Raw genomic sequence first — 18,474 nt, 5'->3', positions numbered from 1 at the left:
CAAGTAAGAATTCAGTCATTAGTGTTCCCAAAGTAAAATTATATTTAAATATGTCTCAAGTGAATATACAGGGCCCCAGCAAAATTTAATGGTCCAGGTTGCTATGCCTTTAAGATCTAAGAAAATTATGCTGGCATGTGTATAGTGACAAGGTAGTGACCAGTTTAAACACTGGGTTGTCTGTTGGATGTGGGGTTTCTATTGCATGTTTCGCTTCAAAATTGAATGAAACTAAGAGTAGAGGTTCATTTTGTAGTGTTGGCCCTAAATGCTGGGATTGGAATTTCAAAGAATTGGGTGTCTAACTCTTAAGGCTCTTTTGAAAATCCCAGCCTTAAAACGTAGTGTACCGGGTACACTAACTGGATGCATTTGGAATCCACTTCCACTGACTTGAAAATATAATTGATACAGAACTGCTGTTTGAACAGCAATGATCTATTATAGACTGAAGCATTGAGACATTTTCTATTACAAGTCTCTTTTTTAGTATTATGATTTATACCAGAGCAGTAGCCACTTTCCTCAAAGATGCCACTTGTTACACTTAAAGGCTTGTGGATTTTAATTTTTGTTTTCTGATAGGGTCGCTTGATTGATCATGTGAAGAAGAAAGCTACCAATCTTCAAAGAGTCTCTTATCTTGTGTTTGATGAAGCAGACAGAATGTTTGACATGGGTTTTGGTATGTATTGAATGAAAGCCTCCATACAGTATAAAGTAGTGGTACACAATTTTCAATCCGAATTGGCTGGCTGAAACTCTTGTAGCTTAACAGAATTTTGAAATCCATTGAGAAAAATCTGTATGGACAGAACCCTTGCTAGGTATGCATTTAAAGTGTATGACCTTTTAGCATTGATGAAAAGAGGCCAGGCAGGCCTAGCAAAATGAACATGGGAATGAGATTCGGGAACTGCTAGGTTCTAATCTTAGAATCATAGACTATTAGGGTTGGAAGGGACCTCAGGAGGTCATCTAGTCCAACCCCCTGCTCAGAGCAGGACCAAGCCCCAGACAGATTTTTGCCCCAGATCCCTAAATGGCCCCCTCAAGGATTGAACTCACAACCCTGGGTTTAGCAGGCCAATGCTCAAACCACTGAGCTATCCCTCCCCCAATCTTGACTTTTACCTCTGACTTTCTGGGTGGCGTTGTGCAAGTCCCTTCACCCCTGTGCCTCAGTTCTGCATGTATAAGTGGGGATGCTGTAGTAACACCTGCCTACTTCACTGAGATGTTTTGTGCTTGATCAGTTAATATTTGTACAGTGCATTGAATATGTGTACAGCTCTGCGGTGTCATTAAAGAATGCCCGTGCCTTGATGTAGCATGGCTTTGACTCTCCAGTGGTGGAAGCAAACCAAAGAGGAGAGAGGCTTGCTCGTGTACTGTAGGAGGTGAAGGGACATGCACTCATTAATTTGGAGCACAATTGAAGGGAGTTATGAAACAGCATTTTGGCAGCAAACAGGTGCAACCTGGAAGCAATAATAAAATTAGACAACTCTTCAATCTGTTTAATTTAAATATGAAATAAGGGGCATAAAAATTGCTATGGAATTGCTGTCAGAGCTATTCTTCTGATTGTTGAGCAAATAAAGTTAGAGCATTTTGATAGCCTCAGTTTTTTACTAATAACTGGTTGTGGTGTTGGGGTTTTTTTTTTTTTTGTCTGGGTGAGTAAAATGTCATTAATTTTTTTCCGTGATAATCATCATGGTAAAGAGCAGGGAAGGTTTTGTGCTTGTAAATTTCCATGACAATTCGGTAAGTATGAATTACATTTTTTTTTTTTTAAATGTGCTGACCCACTGGCCCTAGATCATTCTTGTTTGTTTTCTTTTTCTATTGCAACTTCAAGCCCTTGCTTTGTTCCCCCTAGTCAAAGATTATTGGACTCGAATCCTTACCTTCCCAAGCCAGTGCCTGTTGTATTAAGGCCATTCAGAGTTAGTGGCTGGAATTCGAGCACTACACACACTGTGCCCTCATTTTTGGGGAGCAGCATTGCTTAGTCTGTATCTCAGGTTAGCTCCACACTCATCGCACTAACACTTAGGCTGGAAGTCAGTCAGCCCTCTCAGAAGCTGTAATGAATGCGGTTTCACAACCAGAGGCATACAGAAAATTGATGCACTTTGCAGAGCAAAAGTATCTCTCTGCCAAAAACCATTTACTCTGCTGTCTTCATCTGTTTCATCAGCTGGCCTGAAACACCTGCCTATTGAAGTCTCAGTTGGAGTAAGCCGGTTTCTAATAAACCAATGATTAGTGAGTCTGAACAGAAAGAACCTCTTCAGATTTTTGTTTGCTAGGGCAAAAACAATTTATATATATAAAGTACTATTGTACCTTTATTTTTTAAAATTCCACGGAATGCACAAAAATCTTGACTAGATTTCCTTTCACTCGCTAATGAAATAGTGCTAGGTTTTGCATTATGTGCTGTTTTTCTCTTTCTCAGAATACCAAGTGAGATCAGTTGCCAGCCATGTGCGCCCTGACAGACAAAGTAAGTACAAGCATGTTTCAAAACAAACTACCGCAGGCTAAAAGCTAGGAAGAGGCATTGATATTTAGTAGTTAGAGCAAGAGTCTTGGAGCCAGGACTCCTGGATTCTATTTCCAGCTTTGCCACTGACTCATTCTCTGACCTTAGATAAGTCACTTGGGACAAGACTTCCAAGAGTTCAGCTCCAGTTGTTTTTGGTGGTGTTTAATACCTAGCTCAGAGGGGAGTTGATAGACAGACATAATATTTAATATTCTGTGAGATCCTCTGATGGAAGCCGCCGTGGGAATACGATGTAGCGTTCCTGTTTTTCCACATCTTGTTTTTGGATAACTGAATTAAATGCTCTTATTCTAACCATTTTCCTGTGTATGTATTTAACGTATTCTGGTAAATTAATGCAAGCCTGAGCTGTTTGTGCTAAGGGATTTGATGGAAATTTGCCTTAAACTTGGTAAAAGATTGAGTATAACTCAGAATCCCTAATACCTAGCACAGTTCTTATATTTCTGTTGTACAGAGCTTGTTAATAAGATCTATACAGAAGTGTTTTCATAGTACAGAAAGGGAGCGTACTCTTCAGAGAGTTCAAATAGACTTTTCCTTCCAGCTCTCTTGTTCAGTGCCACTTTTCGTAAAAAGATTGAGAAGTTGGCCAGAGATATCCTGATCGACCCGATTCGAGTGGTGCAGGGAGACATTGGAGAGGTAATCCTGCAACATTGTTTCTGAAAGAGAATTCAAAGATGGTGGAGGAAACCATCTTATTCTGTTGTCTTATGTTATTTACATTAAAGCTTAGACTACAGCTGTGGTCATTGACTGCCAGGAGGAAACATTTTGCATTCTTGAACACAAGGTCTGAAAAAAATAAGTAATCTAATTTTATGATAACTCAGAGACTTTAAGGCCAGAAGGGACCTCTAGTCTGACTTCGTGCAGTCGCAGGCCACAGAACCTCACCCACCCGCTCTTGTAGTAGGCTCATAACCTCTGGCTCAGTTACTGAAGTCCTCAAATCTTGATCTAAAGAAGACTTCAGGTTACAGCCATTTACTCCAGTTCAAACCAGTAAGTGACTCATGCTCCAGAGGAAGGCAAAAAATACCCAGGATCTCTGCCAGTCTGACCTGGGGGGAAATTCCTTCCTGACCCCAAATATGGTGATGAGTTAGATTCTGAGAATGTGGGCAAGACCCACCAGCCAGACACCTGGGAAAGAATTATCTGTAGTAATTCTCTGTAGAACTAAGCATTCTCACTGTGATGGGAGCTTTTATTAATGCCTGGAGCAACCCTGATGCTAAGAAAATTGCTCTAGAGAAAAAATAACTCCGATAAATTACTAAGTTAAAGTCTTTCCCAGTTCTGCCATTACCTTCAATGGCTCAGGCCCTTAGTTCCTGGTGTAGCCTCTGATTGCCTGGAGAGTAACAGGTTACTAGCCTTGTTACTGAGTTAGAAAAGATCTAGACCCCTTTATTTTAACTTAGAACTTTGTGAAATTTTGTTCTAATAAAAGTCTTTTTTTAAAAGTTAGTATATGTCTAATCCTGGCAACACAACACAAGTACATTTTCAGCACAGTGCATGGCAGTTTGGCGTTTCTGTTAGTCTGAGACTCATGTGGATGAATTCCTGGGTTTTGCCCTGAAAATGTAAAGGATCAATTAAACTTGTGCACAGGTTTTACTATCATAAGACTCCTCATGAAACTAGTAATATAACAGCTTCCAGCTGGTTTATGTGGGGATTTTGGCTACTTACTCGCTTGGCAACAGCATAACAGCTGTGCGTCAGCTAATTGTTCAAACAGGTGACAAGCATACATCTGCTTTGAAGAAATTTTGCAAGTAATATATGCAAATTGCTGAGATCTAACTCTACAGCAGGACATTTATAAGAGAATCCTTCCCTACTGAAATCTGTACACATGCCTTCAAAGGACAACACATCCTGCCTTATGTTTTATTAATAAAGAAAATTAATGGCTGATTAAAGCCCTGGGGTTTTCAGCTTCCTTGACAAGCATTCTGCCTTTGAGAAAAGGAACCTCTTTGCTAGCTCAGCCAGACAGTGCCCCTTCTGTTGCCGCAGGGCAATGCAGATATTCTTGTTTCTTTGGGCAAAATTGACTGTTTTGAAAACATCCTCCTCTTTGGGACCATTTGTGCATGCACACGCGCGCACACACACACACACCAGGGTTGGGAGGGACCTCAGGAGGTCATCTAGTCCAACCCCCGAATGGTGCCATAACCCCTATTCCTATTGGTTCAATGTATAGTTTGTACAGTGAACCCACTAACATCAGATCCTGCACAAGTGCTTTTTCTGATGAGTGCCCCTCTCTTCATGTCCTTAGGCCCCTGCTCTCTGATCCTTGTCTTGCTTAATCTATCTATTTTAAATGGTAAATGTGGTATTGTAGAGCTGTAGAACATTAGAGGCATCCTGGCAAGGTCTGCGCTTTGCCTCTGCCATGCTGATGGTTCAGCCAGTTCCAGCCTTCTGTGCCCCATTGGGTCAGTGTATTCAGAGCCAAGGCAAGGGAATAAATACAAGTTGAAGTTGAAATTTCTTCAAAAGGGGAACTTCACCCCATTTCATCCTACTCCTCCCCCTCACCTCTACACTTCTGATTTGAATCCCTGTGCTGCATTCAGTGTCTGCCTTGTACTTGCTGTGCCATCCTTTACCACTCTAGGTTATAACTGTAGCCTTCTCATTCCTTCCAATAGGCAAATGAAGATGTTACCCAAATTGTGGAGATTCTCCCCTCTGGCCCTAGCAAGTGGAACTGGCTGACCAGGCACCTGGTGGAGTTCACTTCTTCTGGGAGTGTTCTTCTATTTGTCACCAAGAAAGCGAATGCAGAGGAGCTGGCCAATAACCTTAAGCAGGAGGATCATAACCTAGGGCTGCTTCACGGTGACATGGACCAGAGCGAAAGGAATAAAGTCATTTCAGACTTTAAGAAAAAGGGGATCCCAATTCTGGTTGCTACTGATGTGGCAGGTAGGGAACAAGTTTCTCATTAAAGTTAATATATATAAGCTGGCAGCCTCAACAGAGGGGCTAGTGAATCAGCATAGAAACTAAACGCTGCCACGTGCACAATTGACCCTGGTGAGAGCAACATGGGGGAAATTTGCATGGCAGCTGACTGACCATACTGCAGCTAAACGAAAGACTTTTTTCCCAGCTTATCACCCAGTATCTTATACCAGATGGACATTTTAATATGATCACATGAAAAATGAGCTAACCAGAGTACTGCTGTTCTGTTTTTGCAGCAACTTTTGTTTTTTGTTCCCCATTTAATGAAAACAAAACCTTTGGAGTGTTTTCTTAAAAACGAATTGTGCAGGGGGGGGGAGGGTGTCATCTTATAGCCCAGAGGTTAGGCTACTGGCTTGTAATGTGAGACTCAGATTCAAGTCCCTGTTCTGCCTCATTCAGAGCAGAGATTTTCATCCCAGATCACTTCAAATCAGGCCGAGCTGGCACTTGAACCGGGGTCTCACATCTCCTGCATCCCAGACCAGTACCCTAACCCCCCAAACATTTTGGCTTCACTGAAATTTCATGTAGGCAAAAATATTCCAACCACCTCTACATATAAGTCCATGTGTGCTACCTGTTAGGCTTTCCCTATTGCTCTGTTTCAGGAGGTAGCTAAAGAGGGAGTTTGGACTAGGCTGATGCCAGCAAGCTTTGGGTTCTGATCTACTGGCTTATGTGACCTTGAGCAAGTCACTTCGCCTTTCTGTGCCTCAGTTTCTGCATCTATAAAATGGCTGCTACCCACCTCACGGGACTGTAAGCTCTCTGAGAACGTCAGATGAAAGGGGATAGAGAAATGCAAAGTATTAATACTAACTCTCTCTCTCACACACACACTCTCTCACACACACACACACACACACACACACACTCTCTCTCTCTCTCTCTCTCACTCACACAGTCTTCACTGAGAGAAGCACAGCACCTTGCAATTATGTGCATTGCTGATGATGTCCCTTTTCCATGCATAGAAATGGAAGTAAACAAAAGGCAGCGGGGTTTGCTTCTATAGCCTTAGGAACAATAGTCAGATGTTTTTCAGAAGAACACTTTACTGGGAGAGGGGTCTTATTTTCAGTTCTAACAATACTAGACTACAGATCTGCTTGCCAGCTACTCTTAGAAAAAGTTAACTGCTCCCTTATGAAGTATTGACTGTCTGGTAGCTTAAAATCAGTTAGGACATTACATAGTCTTCTAGGAGTGGGGAAACAGACATCCAAAACCTTCAGGAAAACAGCTTTTAGATCCTGGACTTTTGACTAAAACAAAGTGTTGTGTTTTATCTGCTGCATCCTCTAATAAGGCACTCTTCCCCACCCTTAGAGGGGACATGCTTGACTGACTGGGTCTCTTCCATCTCTAATGTCCATGATCCTGTTAACCTGATGTGTAGGATGTGTGTTGCTGTCAGAGTGGATGTCATTATAGCTGAAACCACTGGTTAGCTGAAGTTTAACAGGGCTGTAGTCTAGTGCAAAGCTCTTTCTTGTTTGAGCTGTGTAAAGTGGCCCAGGTCCATCTGGATGGGATTTGTTCGTGTTAATTCAAGAGAATCGTCATGTTGCTCTGTGTTACAGCTCGTGGTCTGGATATTCCTTCAATTAAGACGGTGGTCAATTACGATGTGGCTCGTGACATAGACACCCACACGCACAGAATTGGACGTACTGGCAGGGCTGGTGAGAAGGGAATAGCTTACACTTTACTGACTCCCAAGGATAGTAATTTTGCTGGTGATCTTGTCAGAAATATGGAAGGAGCCAATCAACATGTTTCAAAAGAACTCTTGGACCTCGCAATGCAGGTACAAACAAAAACATCTCTCTTGGCTAGGGGGAGCATCGTCATTCAGTGGGTAGAGCTGGGCAAGGGGGAGATGAGGAGTTCAGGAATATAGTCCTAGCTCCGTCACAAACTTGCTCTATTACCTTTTGTCTCACTGTCTCAATTTCCCTACCGTAAAATGTAAAAATCATACTTGCCCACCTTTCAGGGGTTTGTGAGGCCTAAAAAGACTGACCGTGCCAAGGAAGCCAGGACCTGCTGATTCCAGCTGAGCACTGCATGGGTTTAAAGAGGCTTATTATGATCAAATCCTCGCACGCTTTCTGTCTTTATGGCGGGCACCTAGAAAATGTGGCTTAATTGAGAGTTGTGCAAGGCAGCCATTGCAGAGACATCTGCTCTGTGAAATAGTTCTTACCTGTTCATAGTATCTGCTCAGCAACACTGTCTGTCCAAGCTACTCTGGCATTTCCACAGAAAGCATGCTTGATAGTCAGGGTTGTACCATTGCATTCTGGGATTCCTTAAGTACTTTTCCCATACTTCCCAGCACATCTGCTGGGGAGCAGGAGGTTTGGGATAATTTTGGGATGGAGTTAGTATTCTCGTGGCTTCATCTCTACATAGGTTAGACATTGTGTGGGTAAATATTTTGGAAATGTCTAAAAGGCCCAATTTCCAGTGTGACTTAGAGTAGGGCAGTGGTCCCCAATCTTTTCCTCTTGGTGCGCCCTTCCCTCTCCCCACCCCCAGTAATAGAATGTGCCTGGGGCCCCGCCCCTCCCTGGTTAGGGAGCGGAGTTGCGACCAGGCTGGAGGCAGTGTCCGGGAGCTGGGAGTCAAGAGTGGGGGCAGGGAGTCTGGGAGTAGGCCCCAAGAGCAGAACCATGGCCGCAGCTACAGCCAGAGGCTGGGGGCAGGGCCAGAGCTAGGGGCAGAGCGGGGCTGAGTGGTGCTCCCTCCATGCCCCCTCATGGGTGCTGTCGTGGGCCCTGCCGTGCCTCCCCGGACGTTCCTCTATGCCCCCTAGGATAGTTTGTGGACCACTGGCGTAGGGAGAGTAAGTCCAGTGACTTTCTACAAGGCTTAGGTTCCTGGACTCACTTTTGAAAATGGGACTTAGGCTCTTAAATCGCTTAAGCACGTTTTAAAATTTTACCTTACTGGTTCCATCAGACCGAGCAAACCAAGCCAGGCATTTGGCAGGTACAACCAGTTATCATAAAACCCTGGGACAGTGCTTGTGTGTAGACATAAAGCTTTGCAAACTCAAGGTGTTCCAAGTAACTGGGGCAGCACCTTTTTGCCTTCGATACCTTAGTTTCTGCTTAGCCTGTTGCTGGGGTGAATTGGTAGGCTCAGTGGATCCTAACAGTGAAGTGTGGAAGGCCATAGACCTCCCATGGTGAAGGTCATTAGAGAATGTCTTTGTTCCTGTATTTTTACAAGAGAAAAAACAAACCGTGAACATGGCATAAGAGTGTAATAAAGAAAACCAGTGCTCACAAGATGCATAACATAGAGGAAGCCTCCAGTCACAAACAGGGAACGATGCCATCTGCAATTTAGTTTCAGTACCGCTGTTTCCCCATCCCATCAGCTTGTGACAAGGTCTGTCTTGGGGCAGGAAATAGAGACGTTTTATGTTTTTCTTTCAAAACGATCAAACTAAACCTTTCTCTTCTCACACCAGCATTATTGAGCTGTTTTTTCTGCATGTCAAGGAGGTGTCTTTGTTTCATACAGAATGCCTGGTTCCGGAAATCCCGTTTCAAGGGAGGGAAAGGCAAGAAGCTGAACATCGGCGGTGGTGGCTTAGGATACCGCGAGCGCCCTGGCCTGGGTTCAGATGGCTCTGTAAGTAGAAAACTTTAGGGGGCTATTTTCAGAGCCCTGAAACTGTTAAACTTAAAATTGGCATCTCTTATCATGAAAATCCAGGCTAACGTTGGCGTGTAACTCCACAGGACCTGTACACAGGATTCAGCCTATCCGGTTTCAGACTGTTGCGCAGCTCAGAATCTTTGAGATTCAAACGTATCCTAGAAAACTCCTTGTACTTGCCTTGGTGGCTTTGTTTAGAGCCACAGAGTAGGTCTGAGGGGGATGCGATTCTAATTTGACTTGCCTTTTCCTGAAGTCGACATTCAGCACAAAACTTGTACCTTCTAACTGGTCCTGGGAGTGGTGATTGCTCCACAAGAACACGATATAGTTGAGCCGAGAAGCTGGTTCCTGACAGCAAAAGATTTATGGAATTCCTTTAGACTGATTGGGAACAGTCATTAGAGCCCTGTCTGTGCTAGAAAAACTACTCGTTGCTGCCCAGAGGGTCTGCCACAAGTGTAGCTGAGCTGGCACTGAGCACAATTTAACTTGAAAAGTATTGATGAGGTACCATGTGCAGCACCAGTACAATAACCAAGGTCAAGGCCTGGTCAGCTAGTGAAGATTTTTGTTTTTGTCTACTCTTCCAGCTAAATCATATTCAGCCCTGCTTCAGCTGCAGCTGTTGCTCAGGCATACATAATCCCAACTATACATAGAAAACGATGGGGGTCTAAATTAGCTGTTACCACTCAAGAAAGAGATCTTGGAGTCACTGTGGATAGTTCTCTGAAAACATCCACTCAGTGTGCAGCGGCAGTCAAAAAAGCAAACAGACTGTTGGGAATCATCAAGAAAGGGATAGATAAGAAGACAGAGTATATCATATTGCCTCTATATAAGTTCATGGTATGCCCACATCTTGAATACTGCGTGCAGCTGTGGTCGCCCCATCTCAAAAAAGATATATTAGAATTGGAAAAGGTTCTGAAAAGGGCAACAAAAATTATTGGGGTATGGAACAGCTTCCATATGAGGAAAAATTAAAAAGACTGGGACTTTTTAGCTTGGAAAAGAGACGACTAAGGGGGGATATGATTGAGGTCTATAAAATCATGACGGGTGTGGAGAAAGTAAATAAGGAAGTGTTATTTACTCCTTCTCATAACACAAGAACTAGGGGACACCAAATGAAATTAATGGGCAGCAGGCTTAAAACAAAAGGAAGTATTTCTTCACACGATGACAGTCAACCTGTGGAACTCCTTGCCAGTGATGTTGGTAAGGCCAAGACTATAACAGGGTTCAAAAAAGAACTAGATAAGTTTCTGGAGGATAGGTCCATCAATGGCTATTAGCCAGGATGGGCAGGGATGCTGTCCCTAGCCTTGGTTTTGCCAGAAGCTGGGAATGGGTGACGGGATGGATCACTTGATGGTTACCTGTTCTGTTCATTCCCTCTGGGGCACCTGGCACTGGCCACTGTCGGAAGACAGGATACTGGGCCAGATGGACCTTTGGTCTGACCCAGTATGGCCATTCTTAGGTTCTTATGGAGGCTTGTAGACAGGGCCCACGTGACAGGCAGGGACCAGTTTTAAGGAGACTCTTCTGCTCTGGATTCATGCTCACCTCTCCAGGGGTGGAAATGAGAATATCTCACAAATATCTGTTTACCTGAGTTAAGGGTGAAGCTTCAGATAAAAAATTTCTTTTCTTTCCCTTCCCTTCCCACTATTAACTCTTTTTTCTTTATGGACCGCTCCATCTGGTGGTAATGTTGCCTAGAGGTTAGAGCAGGGGACCGGACTCCTGAGTTCTAATCTTGGTCATTTCTACCATCAGTAAAGTGGGAATGACCCTGCCTCTCACAATGTAATATCTTTTATTGGAGTATCTTCTGTTGGTGAGAGAGCAGAAGTTGGTCCAATAAAAGATATTACCTCACCCCCCCTTGTCTTTCTAATATGCTGGCACCAGCACAACTACACTGCATACAATCTTAGGGCTGTTGAGAGACTTTGCGATCTTCAAGGGAAAGGCTCTCTAGTGCAGAGTAGCATCCAGTCCCTGAGTTTGGAGGTCGGACGAGGTGAAAAGTGTGTAGTTTAGAGAGAGATGTTCAGTTTCCCTTTTGCTTTCTCCTCAGGACCGTGGGAGCAGTAGCAATGTGATGAGTAACTATGAAGCGTACAAGCCATCCACTGGGGCAATGGGAGACAGACTGTCTGCAATGAAAGCAGCATTTCAGGTTTGTTTGATCACTCCTGTTCCCTAGATCAAAAGAAGAGCTCATGAAGTAAACACTGGACTTTTTACTACTGATCAGAGACAAAGCTATGGGCTTAGTTTTCTGGGGGGGCAGAGACCCTGTTGACTTCAGTATGAGTTGGGTACTTAACACCTGAAAATCTTGCCTTTCTCTGTTTTTAATTTTGAGTGGCTACGCTGCCCGTCATACAAACAGAATACATGTCCTGTGCTATTTGCACCACCTCTTCCTGACTCTAGTTTCCTTGTGCTGTAAAACTGTGAAGCTATCATGGATTGAGAGACTTCACCAGCAACCTGTTCTGGAAACTTTAAAATACGCTTTTACAATTCAGTGCCTCTTGCCGCTTATTACTGTTGCTTGTGTAGTGAAAACTTCCATTCCCTGCATTTTGTTCTGTGGTGTGGGTGCTCTACGCATCCCTTCAGGAACTATTCCTCAGTAGTACAATCCCGCGGCTTGATTGCTGTCAGGGAACTGGAGTCTTTGGCATGTCGTCGACATATAACTAAATTCTTGGGGAACACTCTGGCATCCTGTTGCAGTCGTGAGCAGAAGAGTTAATTTAGGGTTCTGAATGACAGGTTATACAGAGCAACTTTGCCATGCATCTCCTGTTTGCTGGTACTCATCTGACCAGTGCAGTGCAGTGGCATTACAGGATTGCCTTTGCTTTCCATTCTCCGTCTGGGCTCTGTTCCCCAGTATCAGACATGTCCTACATCATTAAAGGAGTCCCCTTTCTTTCCTGTCTTCTGTGTAGATTGCTTGGCACCAGTGATGTACTGGGAGTTGTAAGAGTTAATGACATACAGTCCCTTCACTACAGAGTGTACAAACAAACTGCATAATGGAGAAGTCCCCTTCTTTAGCTCAACATACATTTGTATGTACTGCCAGCAGGTGTGTGCTTAATTCACTCTAGTTCAGAAGCACTAAACTAATGTTATCTCTCAAAGACCGGCTTCTTAGAGGAGCCCCTTTCACATAGGACATCCCCAGAGTTCAGGCCAGAGCGATGTGTGCATTTGCAAGTTCTGACACTGTGTATTGGCTAACACTCTTTTCTATTTCCTGCAGTCACAATACAAGAGCCACTTTGTTGCTGCCAGCTTAAACAACCAGAAGACTGGTAGCTCTGCGGCTGGGGCCAGTGGATGGACCAGCGCTGGGAGCTTGAATTCAGTACCAACAAATTCAGCACAGCAGAATGCTGCAAGTCCTGACAGTCCGATTGCCGCTGCTGCAGTAAAAGGAATCCCAGGCTTTACCAGTGCTGGGAACCTGAGCAGTGTACCTGGCTATCCAGGTGTTGGAATTCAGGGATACAATAGCACAAGTGCCAGCATCAACAGCAGAGAAGGTGGCAACGGCGGTGGTGGAGGAGGAGGAGTTGGCGGTGGTGGAGGCGGCAGAGAACGATACAGTGACAACAGAAGCAATCGCCACAATGACAGTCCGGCGCGCCATGGAGATGGTAGTGGTCGCCACAGTGACAATCAGCGCCATGGAGATGGTGGTGGTCGCCACAGCGATGGCTATCGCCAGGGAGACAACCGCCATGGGGACAGCCACCGCCACAGTGAAAGCCGCCACTTTAGTGGTGGAAGCAACAGTAGCCGACATGGTGACGGCCGCAATAACGGTGACGGCCGCAATAACGGTGACGGCCGCAATAATGGTGACGGTAGGAACAACGAGGGTAGAAACAACGAGAGCAGGATCAATGAGAACAAGAAAGATGGAAGCAACCGGGACAGCAAGACGGATGGTTTTGCTGTCCCCGAGCCCCCAAAGCGCAAGAAGAGCCGATGGGACAGTTAAAAGCTGATGCATCGTAACCTGGGATCCACACAGGCAGTGATGTCTTTTTAAGGAAGATCTTGGGTTTTGATAACTGGTTATTGAGAGAGGGGAAGGAAACATTCAAACTTCCCATGTGAGTCGGTGTTGGTACATCTGCAAACAGCTTCACTCTAATGACATGTAAACACAATGCTTCTGTCAGAGAGAAATCATTTTTATAAAGCTCCTGGGTTCTGCATTTAAAAATTCGTCCACTCAAGTGACTTTCTGCTGGATTTAAAAACCGATCTCGTTAGCAGGAAAGAGGCCGTTGGTTCCACACACTGAGAACATTAAGAAACTGTTGTCCAGAAAAGTTTAAGGTAGTCTGTTTTCTTTAATCAATGTAGATGTTAAAAGCCAGTCCATCTAGAGATGCTCAGGACGCACCTGTTTAAGCATAATCTTTCAATGAGTTGCGTGATACCAAGGTCTCCGATCTATTCCTCCCCCATATTCTCATCCAGCCCCCCACATAATTTGGTCTCAAAATCACCCCCCTAGTTAAGAATGTATCCATGTGTCGCTAATGGCCAGATATAAAAGGTTAATTTCATCAAGCAGTTTAAGGGATTCTTGTCCGGTCCAATTTACCATAATTCTACATGTAATGTAGGACAGAAACCCTAGCCAGTTTGTAGCAAATGAACTGTCGCCTTTGCACCAGCTGGCTTTTATTTTTGAAAGAACCCCACTTACGTAACAACCTTCATCTTCGTGGAAGCCTGCATAGCGAGCGTGTATCTCTGTTGTGCCCGTTTGCTCACTAATTAGAGAGCTAATTGCTTTCTCAGAGAAAAGGGAAGCCCTTTGATATATGCCACTTTAATCATGGTCCAGTGTCCCCTTATGAGACAAGACTAACCACAGGGGAGGGGAACTTGTTTTTCAATCCAGGGACCTGCTGCTGATAAGCCTTTAGGAAGAACCTATAGAAGTAAGTAGTAAAGTGGGATGGCTCAAAAATCGCCCAATATCGGAGACGTGTAGTAAAAATGTAAAATCTCGCTTGATTGATTTTAACTCTTAACTGCTGTCGTGTGTATTCCCTGGGTTTTTTTCCCTTTTTTTTCCCCTCTTTTTTTTTTTTTTTTTCATAATGGTAGGGAAAAAAAACCCTTTTTGCTGAAACAGTTCTGTTCTCATCTCGATCTTGTTTCTACAAAGAGAAGTATCGGAAACTGTCAGGTTTTTGTGACATTGTGACGTTTTCTTTATCAGCTGTTCATTTACTTTCTGCTTGCTCTAGTAAATGTTTTATTATTGGGATACGTACCTAGCATGTGCCTCTTTTTTTTTTTCTTCTCTCCGACCCGTCTGTTCCTCTTCAGCTGTTTTGGGATTTGGATAGAGACCTAGCTGAACTGCAGACTTTCTATACACCCTTTTCATCTAAATCCTAAAATGGATGAACTAGAGTGCCTGGCATTAAATGAGGATATTGATATATAATAGGCATCGCAGAAACTTGCTGGCATGAGGATAATCAATGGGACAGGGTAAGATCAGGATACAAAATATATAGAAATGACAGAGTAGGTCATGCTGGTGAAAGAGTGGCACTATATAAAGCATAAGGTCAAATAAAGTTAAAATCCTAAATGAATTGAATTCTTTCCCAGGTGTCTGGCTGGTGGGTCTCGCTCACATGCTCAGGGTCTAGCTGATTGCCGTATTTGGGTTCGGGAAGGAATTTTCCCCAAGGTCAGATTGGCAGAAACTGGGGCAGGTGGTTGCCTTCCTCTGCAGCAGGGGGCATGGGTCAGGTTTAAACTAGTGTAAATGGTGGATTCTCTGTAACTAGAAGTCTTTAAATCATGATTTAAGGACTTCAGTAACTCAGCCAACGGTTAGGGGTCTCTTACAGAAGTGGGTGGGTGAGGTTTTGTGGCCTGCAATGTACAGGAGATCAGATTAGATGATCACGCTGGTCTTTTCTGACCTTAAAGTCTATTGTACCACAGTATCTCTATGGATAGAAATTTCATGCATAAACAATAAGAGTATAGCAGTAGGAATATACTACCGATCACCTGACCAGGATGCTGATGGTGATTGTGAAATGCTCAGGGAGATTAGAGAGGCTACAAAGGCAGAAAACAATAATAATAATAGGGGATTTCAACTAACCTCATATTGACTGCATATCTGGAAGGGATGCAGAGATAAAATGTCTTGACACCATTAATGACTGCTTCTTGGAGCAGCTTTTCTTGGAACCCATAAGGGGAGACAGTGCTTGATTTAGTCCTAAGTGGAGCACAGGATCGGGTCCAGGAAGTGAATATAGTTGAGCCACTCAGTAATAGAAACCATAATGTAATTAAATTTAACATCCTTGTGGAGGGGAAAAAAACAAAAGGACCAAAAAAATGCTACCATGGCTAAACAGCAAAGTAAACGTTGATTAGAGACAGAGGCATCCTTTAAAATTGGAAGTCAGAGCATACTGAGGAAAATATAGAGGAGCATAAACTCTGGCAAGTCAAGTGTAAAAGTATAATAAGGCAGGCCAAGAAAGAATTTGAAAATCAATTACCGAAGGACATGAAAACTAACAGCAATTTTTGGGAAGCCTGCCAAACAGTCGGTGCGTCCACTGGACAATCGAGCTGCAAAAGGAGCACTCAAGGCAGACAAGGCCTTTGCAGAGAAGCTAAATTAATTCTTTGCATCAGTCTTCATTGCAGAGGTTGTGAGGGAGATCCCCACACCCAACTGTTCTTTTTAGGTGACAAATCTGAGGAACTGTCCCAGAGTGAGGTGTCAGTAGAGGAGATTTTGGAACAAATTGAGAAATTAAACAGTAATAAGTCACCAGGACCATATGGCATTCACCAAAGAGTTCTGAAGGAACTCAGATATGAAATTGCAGAACTACTAACTGTGGTATGTAACCTATCGCTTAAATCAGCCTCAGTACCAGGTGACAGGAGCATAGCTAATGTAATGGCTATTTTTAAACAAGGCTTTAGCGGCAATCCTGGCAACTACAGGCCAATAAGCCTAACTTCAGTACCAGGCAAATTGGTTGAAACTATAGTAAAGAACAAAATTATCAGACACATAGATAAACACAGTATGTTGGGAGAGTAAAGATGGTTTTTGTAAAGGGAAATCATGCCTCACCAATCTACTAGAATTCTTTGAGGGAATCAACAAGCATGTGAAAAAGGGTGATCCAGCTCATACAGTGTACTTGGACTTTCAGAAACCTTTGACAAGGTCCCTCACCAAAGACTCTTAGGCAAACTAAGCAGTCATGGAATAAGAGGGAAGGTCCTTTCATGGATCAGGAACTGGTTAAAAGATAGGAAGCAGAGGGTAGGAATAAATGGTCACTTTTCACAATGGAGAGAGTTAAATAGTGGGGTCCCCCAAGGATCGGTACTGGGATCTGTGCTGTTCAACCTATTCATAAATTACCTGGAAAAGGGGGTGAGCAGTGAGGTGGTAAAATTTGCAAACACAAAATGATTCAAAATAGTTCAGTCCAAAGCTGATGGCGAAGAGTTTCAAAGGGATCTCAAAACTGGTGATGGAGCAACAAAATGGTAGATGAAAGTCCATGTGGATAAGGGCAAAGTAATGCACATTGGAAAAAAATAATCCCAACTATACATACAAAATAATGGGGTCTAAATTAGCTGTTACTGCTCAAGAAACAGAACTTGGAATCGTCATGGATAGTTCTCTGAAAACATCCACTCAGTATGCAGCAGCAGTTAAAAAAGCGAACAGTGTTAGGACCTATTAGGAGAGGAATAGATGATAAAACAGAAAATATCCTAATGCTGCTATATAAATCCATGGTATGCCTACACCTTGAATACTGCGTTCTGTTCTGATTCCCCCCAAAAAATATATTAGAATTGGAAAAGATGCAGAGAAGGGCAACAAAAATCATTAGAAGGATGGAACATACCAGGAGAGATTAAAAAGACGGGCTGTTCGGCTTAGAAAAGAGACATTTAAGAGGGGATGTGATAGAGGTCTGTAAAATCAAGAACGGTATGGAGAAAGTGAATAGGGAAGTGTTACCCCTTCCGGTATCCTGAGAACTAGGTGTCACCTGATTAATTTAATTGGCAGCAGGTTTTAAACAAGCATAAGGAAGTACTTCACACAATACACACTCAACCTGTGGAACTCATTGCCAGGGGATGTTGTGAGGACCAAAAAAGAATTGGATAAGTTCATGGAGGATAAATTCATCTGTGGCTATTCCCTAAGATGGTCAGGGATGCAACCCAATGCTCCGGGTGCCCTAGATCTTCCATAGCCAGAAGTTGGGACTAGATGACGGGGGATGGATCACTTGAAATTGCTCTGTTCTGTTCATTCCCTCTGAAGCATCTAGCATTGGCCACTGTGGGTGACCAGATGCTGAACTAGATGGGCCCTTGATCTGACCCAGTATGGCTATTCATATGTTCCCCCTTCTTCCCCAAAAGTCCACTGGGTTTTAGTAAAGGGTGAGAGGAATTTTTGTGTTTCTCCTGTAACATTCTGATGGAAGGTGCCTTGTCTCCATTTTACAGCTGGGGAAACTAAGGCACAGAGTGGCTTTGACTTGCCCAAGTCATACATCAAGTCAGCTGGGAGCAGAACCCCAGCATCCTAGCCCCCACTTCCCTGCTTGTAGACAGTTTAAGCTAAGACACCTATCTTATTACCTAGGCACCTTAGTATCTTAGTCTGGCCTGGCCTTCAGAATAGTTTCTGATTGAGATGTTATCTAACCACTGTTCTCTTTCATCAAGACAGCTCTTGCCATGATTTGCATTCCCTAACGCTACTCAGTGCCTCATCACACTCTGCATCTTTGGAGTATTGTACAAACCATGGCAGCTCAGTGCTAGGAAGTTTCCATTTGCATCCCCCCGCTCTGTTACCCTCCCTTCATGGGGCTCAGCTTATGGTTGCAGGACCAAGCCGTGGATCTTCTGTTTCTCTCCTTTTTCATCCTGCCCCTTGACCTTTTTGATACCACTATTGAAATTCCTCACTGTGGTCTCTAGGCTACCAGAGGCCTCTCCGATTTCAATGAGCAAATACCGAGCAGTGCCAGGGAACTATAAAAGTCAGCTCGCAGGCTTGTGTTAGATCCACAAAAGGGCTGGTGCCTTCTCCAGAGAACAAAGTGTCAGTGTGTTTAGTG

The 18,474-nt window shown here is 43.7% G+C and overlaps 1 protein-coding gene across 4 annotated transcripts in view; it reads left to right on the top strand.

Moving 5' to 3' along the window:
• DDX42 (DEAD-box helicase 42) overlaps positions 1–14,588 on the top strand; it is a 32,625-nt gene extending 18,037 nt beyond the window's left edge. For 3 of the 4 annotated variants that reach the window (XM_026654852.1, XM_026654854.2, XM_024195182.2), the window contains 8 exons: positions 586–685; positions 2,468–2,515; positions 3,126–3,223; positions 5,257–5,533; positions 7,162–7,388; positions 9,116–9,226; positions 11,346–11,447; positions 12,549–14,588. In XM_026654852.1, the coding sequence (XP_026510637.1) occupies positions 586–685; positions 2,468–2,515; positions 3,126–3,223; positions 5,257–5,533; positions 7,162–7,388; positions 9,116–9,226; positions 11,346–11,447; positions 12,549–13,292 (1,707 nt within the window). In that variant the 3' untranslated portion in view covers positions 13,293–14,588. The remainder of the gene's footprint in view (positions 1–585; positions 686–2,467; positions 2,516–3,125; positions 3,224–5,256; positions 5,534–7,161; positions 7,389–9,115; positions 9,227–11,345; positions 11,448–12,548) is intronic. The other variant, XM_026654853.1, reaches the window with a different exon arrangement.
• The last annotated feature ends 3,886 nt before the right edge of the window (positions 14,589–18,474 follow it).

The sequence above is a fragment of the Terrapene carolina genome, unplaced genomic scaffold (genome assembly GCF_002925995.2).
Source record: "Terrapene carolina triunguis isolate 2854851 unplaced genomic scaffold, T_m_triunguis-2.0 Scaffold193, whole genome shotgun sequence".
Lineage (NCBI taxonomy): Eukaryota > Metazoa > Chordata > Testudines > Emydidae > Terrapene > Terrapene triunguis.
Note: the sequence above shows the minus strand (reverse complement) of the source record. Positions and strands in the feature narration are given on the sequence as shown.